General features: G+C 41.4%; 1 protein-coding gene across 1 annotated transcript; it reads left to right on the top strand.

The window, feature by feature from the left end:
- The first annotated feature begins 2,863 nt into the window (after positions 1-2,863).
- Positions 2,864-7,146, top strand: LOC139761573 (uncharacterized). Its single transcript, XM_071685835.1, has 2 exons — positions 2,864-2,887; positions 3,093-7,146. The coding sequence occupies exons 1-2, from the start codon at positions 2,885-2,887 to the stop codon at positions 3,780-3,782; spliced, it is 693 nt and encodes a 230-aa protein (XP_071541936.1). The 5' UTR covers positions 2,864-2,884; the 3' UTR covers positions 3,783-7,146.
- The last annotated feature ends 1,228 nt before the right edge of the window (positions 7,147-8,374 follow it).

Here is an 8,374-nt window from a genome sequence, read left to right as displayed (position 1 = left end):
TAGTTTAGTGTGTGTATGACCAGCAGTTTAGAGTTAATTAGAAAATGAAGACAAGTTTTTATTGTTGTTGTTGTTGTTCTTCATGGCGCGTACGTGGAGGGTGAATGGTATAAACATTTGACATCAGAATACATTTTGAAAAGTCCGGAAAGACCTTTATCTGCGAGTGACGGGCCTGACAAGCGTAGGTAGAAATGAAAGGAAAAGAGGCAGAGATTCTTATTGCTGGTCGGTAAGGGCGGGTGTACGAGAGAGGATGGAGAATGGAGCGAGCGAGGGTGTGGCGGCTGTGAGTGTAAAGATGAGGTAAAAGCAGCGTGAGGGAGAGGATAGGTCAGTTATCTCTCTGTCTGTCAGTTTACGCCGTCCCCATAATAATCCCAACACGCGTACACCATCATCCCTACACACATGCATCATGATCCCTACACATGTACATATATTCCCAGCCCGTTAACAACCATCATCTACACACTCCCTCACTCTCATCAATCATATCTCTCGGTTTCGTTCCCTCTTCCGTATTATCCTTTCAGTGCTTATTCCTCAAGTTCATTATACTTCTTTGCCTCTCACACCACTTCTGTAAAGCCTCTACTCACTTGCCTGTGTGTTCACGGCTCTCTCATTACTCATTCTACTACCTGAATGAAACAAACTCCTGATGTACACTAGATTTCAAAACCCTCTCCTCATCCTCTTAACAGCCGCTCACACCGCAACCCACACACACACACACAAAAAAAAAAAACCTCCCTCCTCAAACACTACCACTCATCGCTTGTCTGCATTCGCTCTCTCAGGTTTTACTCATAAAATGTTCTTAAATATTCTTGCCTATTTCACCCATGATATCCCGCAGTTCTTCCGCAGTTTTACCATCAGAACAGCAGCAACTGCATATAGTAATGTTCAAAAGCTCCAGTCCTTTCCATCTCTCTCTCTCTCTCTCTCTCTCTCTCTCTCTCTCTCTCTCTCTCTCTCTCTCTCTCTCTCTCTCTCTCTCTCTCTCTCTCTCTCTCTCTCTCTCTCTCTCTCTGTATATACATTTCTTTCAGAAAGATCCACTCGCTCCTGCAGTCTCAGCGCTTCGCTACACTCACTCTCAGGAATAAGATAGACTTCTCTGATGCGAGCAGTCATCTGACGATACTGTATTCTGTTTTGTCAGCAGACAAAGATGCAGCCTCGCCAAAGGTGACTTTTCACTCGTCATGCAATCTCAAGAAAGTTTCTTAGGAATTCGTAGACCTGATTCGTAAAGGCGGAAACTTGCAAGACGAGAAAAAGACGAAAGAAGAATACTATATAGCCTCTTTATCAACCAACCCCTGAGGAAGAATGAACAGCTGGGTTGACTGTGGACCGACTTGAGCTTCAACCAGGACTCGAATCTACGTGCTCGACCCCGAGCCGCCCGCCGTGAATTCGTCACGGCCAGCGATGCTAACCGCTACCTCACTGTGGACGATGTAGGACTTACTCCTCCGTACTTCTCCCTGCCTGTTTGTGTCTGTCCCTCCCTCTCTTTCTTTCTTTCTTTCTCCTTCTAAAATCAGAGTTAGAAGGAGAGAGAGAGAGAGAGAGAGAGAGAGAGAGAGAGAGAGAGAGAGAGAGAGAGAGAGAGAGAGAGAGAGAGAGAGAGAGAGAGAGAGAGAGAGAGAGAGAAGCGGTGGGTGGGTATCGACCTCTTGCAAACACACCTGCAATCAGACAATCGACTTCTGTGAGACGTGTTCGACGCTGCGTCTCGTTGTCTCATACAGATTGTACTTAAGGTTTCAACGTAGCATGATCTCACTGGTAACCTGTGACACTGACCTGACCGTCAAAATGCAGGTTCCATGCACCATGCAACTCACAAGTGTTGGGAAATCCCACAATCATACTCCTGAACCCCTTAACTTAACACGCGAAAGAATTTACTGATCCATTGTGGTGTGTCTTTGATTCCTTTTCAATACTACGTCAAAAAGGGAAGGGGGTTAGTCATCTGTATCCTGTAAACCATAGCGTTACTTGTCATCCTGAACTGTTTGATAGATGCATTTAAAATATCCTTTTTCTGATAATGAACTACTATGCTACAAACGATAACCTGAATATATATTCAATGGCTTGTTTCTCCTCACCGTGACAATACTACAATATCTAAAATATGACAAAACCTTCTTACACTTCTTCTGTGACATCGTGTAGAGCTCTGATGTTGGTATTTGTAATGTGTAGACTCATGGATATGTTTGAGCTGGTGGAACTATTTCAACATATAGCCCAATCTGTCAGGTTTGAGAATTTTTCTTTTCCTCTGTGTTAAGCCCCACTAGATAAATAAGGTGAACTGGTTTCAGAATTTCGAAAGTGCCCTCAGCTATTTTAGTGTCAGTAGTGATGTGGCTTACGTGAAGCCTTGAACTTATACCTTTTTAATCATTTCTCTTGTGGGAAAGTGTTAATATCTTCATCGTTTTCTCTTCTGACGTTGAAATCATCCCATTCTATTTGAATTTTGATAACCAATACTTATTACTCGTGCTTACTGCAGGGGAATGTTTCTTCTGGTAAGACACACACACACACACACACACACACACACACACACACACACACACACACACACACACACACACACACTTGTGCTTTTCTGATCTTTCTGGCATTCATTATACACTTGCAGTATATAATCTTCGTGAAACACATCGGTTCGTTGGGGGGGCCCCAGTCACTGTGGGCGAGGTCGGTCACGTGACCTCAGCACATAGTCAGTGATAACCCAGGCAGTTGCTATTATGAGTGAGAACCCGCCTCGAAAATGACTCAGAGATGTAGTATATAAGATGGTGGGGACGAGAGAGATAGCAGTGAGTCTCTCGTCTGCATCGCAATGGTAAGGCCATCGACAGTGTCTTTCTCCCCTCGTAAGGACGTGACGTGTGGGTGCGACAACCCGTGACTTAAGGCTAGAAATAGACCTTGTCGAGTCACGCAAATTGAATGCATATACGAGGCGTCCAACTCCCTTGCTAAAGTGTCTGTTGCGTGTTGAATCATCGAAGAATGGAAGTCTGATTTAAACGTGCTCTTCATTTCAGAATCTGGTCTACGTCTCAGCACTGCTGGTGCTGTTGGTCAGCCTGGAAGAGGCTGCTGGAAACCCTGAACTCTTCCGTGGCGATTATGGAATCGGCAGACGTGGAGGACGCAGAGGTCTCCTGAGCGGAGGAGGGCGGTTCGCCACAACGGGTTCCTCTTATGGTGGAGGACGAGGTGGGTTCTCCGGAGGTGGAAGCTTTGCTTCGTTGGGCTCATCTTACGGAGGTGGACACGGAGGATCTTTCGGTGGAACATATGGAGGTGGAGGAGGACACTTCGGTTCAGTCGGAGGTGGACGCTTCTCCTCCAGTGGAGCACTGTACGGAGGAGGACACAGAGGTGCCGTCCACGGTGGCTCCGTCGGTGGATACGGGTCTGGTGCCTCTGGTGGATTCATCCACTTCAGTCTCGGGGCTCCACGAACTGCCTATGGTGGAGGTTCTGGCTTCATCCACGGTGGTGGCAGCAGCTCATTCGGTAGTGGCTCTGGGTATGGCCACTCCGCCGGTGGCTACGGATCCGGGGGATCTTTAGGATCATTTTCGTCAGGATCCGGGAGTACCTTTGGGTCTCATTACTCTGGAGGTCACGGCTACGGTGGCCCGGTCGGCGCTTTCTCCTCTGGCCGCTACGGCTCCGGTGGGTTCCATGGCTCCGGTCATGGAGGAGGTGTCACATATCATGGGTAATGATTCTGGTAAATAATTCTTTGCCTATACATTTGTTGGTACCTTCCTTCACCTAATTTATGCTATCATGCTGTAGTTTTTTAACTATATATATATATATATATATATATATATATATATATATATATATATATATATATATATATATATATATATATATATATATATATATATATATATATATATGCATATTCATATTTATTTATTATACTTTGTTGCTGTTTCCCGCATTAGCCACCATTATCATTACTGATATATATGGAATACAATAAACAAAACCTGCATAATTGTAAACTTTTTCAGTTACGTTAAGCATACTATTTATAATTTCTTAACTTCATAGATTTTCTTTTATCATACATAGAATGAAGAATATATTACCACTGCAGTTGTACCATTGCTTTTCATATTTAACCTCACAATACTGTACCAGTGAGGGTTCGACTCCAGGCATCCTGTGCATTCATCATGGTCAGCAACGCTAACCGCTACATAACTTTTTTTTCGGCTTCTTATAAGCCTTATCGTCCTTGTTATCTACGATACATTCTACGTTAGCTGGATATAGCAGTTACCATCACTGGTATCTATAGTTTTCATCATATTTGCTGTCTATAGTACTTGCCACCCTAACCTGTCAAAGTGCTCATCATCCTCGTTGTTTCTATGGATTTAATTCTCACTACCCTAGCTGTTCATAAGGCTTGCCACGTAAGGTAACACTCGCATGATGATAGACATTAGACTCTAAACTGTATAATACCATTATTCAGATCGCTTTTAGCACGACGTTTGTGGTATATGTACTTATAAACAAAACGCTGAATGATCTACGAGCTCTCTCTCATCTGGACATGATTACTTTATATTCTTTACTTACCTCCACAAAAAGAGCCACATCTTTGCTTTGCTTTATTTCTCATTTCATCATCTATCCCAAACAATAATATCTAGTCTCATCTTTTATCTGTTTATCGTTTGCTTTTCATCATTTCGTCTTATGTAAACATGTCAATATGATTCTCTCCAGAACTCTTTCTCCCATGTCCTTGTCACTGAATCCTTGACAGTCCAATGTAGAAAAGTTCTGTTCTCGCTGGGAGCAATAACTAGGATCCTTCAACCGTTCTTCAGTGACACACCAACGAGAGGAACGTGAGCAATGAAACACACCATCCTCACCCTAACATACGTGAATCATCTGCAAATAAAGATGGATTAGATTCCTTAATGCTCTAAAAATCATGATCATTAGAATGCAATTCTGTAGTCTAAGGTGTTTCTTAACTATGTTCTGACGTGTGTCTACACAGATACGCTGAGGACTTCGAGTCAAGGACTTTGCTTCTCATGATCTTTTTAACAAACAGGAACGGCTAAGTCTTTAACACAACCCTGAGATCATCTTAGCAATAGCTATAATTACTGAACAGTATGTGGACATTTTATTTTTCTTTGTTTTCAAAAATCATGCATCATAAATTCCCTTGTTACTCGTCACACTCTTTCAGTAGCGTTGTCTTCACTGAGTGCGACACATTTTGCGCGCTGTATCACATTCCGACAGAGCCAAACACACAATAAAGAGACAGATTTATGAGACTGCCAAGGATGTTCGCCTGGAGTATCTGAATGACCAATGGGCATCAGGAACACTTAACGCTGTCCAGGGGTCATGTCTATATTCTCGTTAGATTCTTCATTTTTGAGAGACTTTGGATTGATCAATGGAGTACTGAGATTCTCATACCTCTACCGGTGACAAACCATGTCATCTACCCAAATGATATAAACAGGTTGTTTACATAACAGGCAACATGGTTGTAACATGACAGTATACGTGATAGACGTATTCATTGTTTGCTCTGGGATAACAATGCAATATCTGATTAGATTGTTCGACAGATTTTTAGGAAACATTTCTGAAATATTGATTATTTCAAATCCCACCTTCCTCCATGAGAGGAGTAATCTTCAATAAAGGATATTCATTAAATACTTTTAATCTAACTTATCGGGGGGTAAAAAGGTCTTTCGATATCAGTACTATTTTGAGAACGATACTTAAAAACAACTCAGTCGAAGGTCAGAGGCAACATGTGAACGCACTGTGAGTGCATTGTCACTTGCTTGTGCAAGATGGCAGCCAGTCAACCAAGCTATGACCAAACTCTCAAGGCAGTTATATTTATATGAACCTGGAGTGTGAACGTTAGGGGTAGACTGGATCACTAGAACTACAGAGTATAGTCAGGGGGGTAACTGATGACTGAAGCGGAAACAAAAAAACAATGTTAATGAGCCTCCTTGGTCTTAAATCATCTAGCAAAAACAAGAAGACATCAACACACTGAACTACGAACTCGTCCCCCTGGCGAGCGTGTTCTGAAAAGCACTTGGAAAAGATAATCAGAAAGCAGATGGATAACTTCATGTGGAGAAGAAACATTAGTAAGTGTTAGACAACATGTTCTCAGGGAAAGGAGGTCATTGTGGTCATGTGTAACGAATCTCTCAGATTTCTACGTGAGAGTGAGTCCCACCTTAGACAAGAACAGAAGGATGGGTGGAATATCTGTAACTAGACTGCCAGAAAGCATTTGACACTATCGCACAGAAGGCTGGTAAAGAAGCCAGATTTCCATGGAGAAACTGGGTGAGATTCCTTAGATGGATAGAAGGCTCTCTTACTGGAGGGGAACGAAGACAAACATCAGGGGAGACTCCTCAAAAAGTATGATGTTCCCCAGTGAGACTGCTGCAGGAGTCTTCTCTTGGGCAATTACTCCACCTGATGGATGTGAGTGACACTCCAAACACACCAGAAGGGTTGGATTCCTATCTGAATGAGACAAGTATACAATAGATGGTGGCATCAACTTACAACGGGAACTAGACATACTCCGAAGTAGGTCTGGTGCATGGATGATAAATTTCAACGTGAGTAAATGTATAGTAATGAGGATAGGATACAATGGAAACAGGCCTTGGTGTGAACATCATCTAGCAGGAGATAAGCTGCAGGAATCTGAGGAATCTGTGTGTAAGAGAGACATAGGTAGCACACACACACACACACACACAAACATGGAGGCAGATTGCGACATGATGGTGACGTTTGGTGTTATGGTCTTATAATTCTTCTTCTTCCTTTGTTTCCGTTCTTGCTTCTAACAAAGTCGAGTGACTGTTCCTTTCTTGAAGAAAGATATCTATGAAACATGCATGGCCCATGGCTACTTTTTGTGACTTTTTAGACTGTAATTTCCTCTCTTGTTTTACGACGTCAGAGGTCAAGTATCATGAAAATATATAAATCTTTTGTATTTCCTGATATCCGGGTCAATCATATTGAAACATGAACACAAAGGAACTCTGTAACACACATTACACAAGCAGCATAAAGGGTTTAGATTCTTATTTACCTTTTGATCTTTTATGATCAAAAAATCTAAATTCCGTTCTGAGATTCATCTTTTCATATCATCATTCTTTTAAAGAGGATTCTAGGGTAGAATTCTGCTCAGGATTCCTTTAGCCATCTTCAGCATCGAAGATGAACACTCTGGATGAGATGTCTAATTGATATTAGCTTCTCTGGTCTTTCTTTTCAATATCCAAGAGTTAAGAATTGATGGATTTAATGATAAGATCTCTTGATCGTATTTGAAGATTATTCAGCAACGCTTGAATATCATAATGAGATGATGATGAAGATGATGATGGAATAGACTTCTAGCTTGATAATCAAATAACACTGGTTTATGATGGTCTATTTCACTCACACAACACAGTAATGATAGTGAAAATGATAATTTTGATAATGATAACTATGATACCACTCATTGATAATGATAATGAGAGAGAGAGAGAAGAAGAACAAAAAGGTGATAATCATGATGCAATTTGTATTTCAGTTATCAATATTGACAGTAATAATGGTCTATATTGTGACAGCATCAGCATGAGCAGTTCTAATAACAACAGTAAGGATAATAACCAGTAATAACTAAAACAATTTGAGTGATGATACCAGTGATGGTTTTGTATTGTCTCTTCGAGTACATGGCAGACAGTAATATATATATATATATATATATATATATATATATATATATATATATATATATATATATATATATATATATATATATATATATATATATATATATATATATATAATGGCAAGCAGTACACAAGAAGTATTAACATAATGAGTGTAAATGAACCGTTACAAGTGACATTGATAATTGGAGTGTTGCGTGTGTCTGCCAAGGTGGCCACAAGTGGTTTACAGGTCATCAGTTCAGCTTAACAAGAGGCCAGCGTTGTTCCCTGGTTATGATTTCTTCAGCGCTCGTGTCTGAGCGCGTGTGAGAATCTGTGTAATGTGGTTAAATGTGTAGTAGGTATGTATCTACCGTAACGTTGTGTACTTGCTTACAAAAAAAGTACATGATTGTGGGTCGTGTGTGTGTGTTGTTGTGTTCCAGAGAGAGAGAGAGAGAGAGAGAGAGAGAGAGAGAGAGAGAGAGAGAGAGAGAGAGAGAGGGAGGACGGGAGCCAAGGGCTGCAATTAAGACACGTCTAAG

Source organism: Panulirus ornatus, chromosome 40 (assembly GCF_036320965.1).
Source record: "Panulirus ornatus isolate Po-2019 chromosome 40, ASM3632096v1, whole genome shotgun sequence".
NCBI lineage: Eukaryota > Metazoa > Arthropoda > Malacostraca > Decapoda > Palinuridae > Panulirus > Panulirus ornatus.
This window is presented reverse-complemented; position numbering and strand designations above follow the sequence as displayed.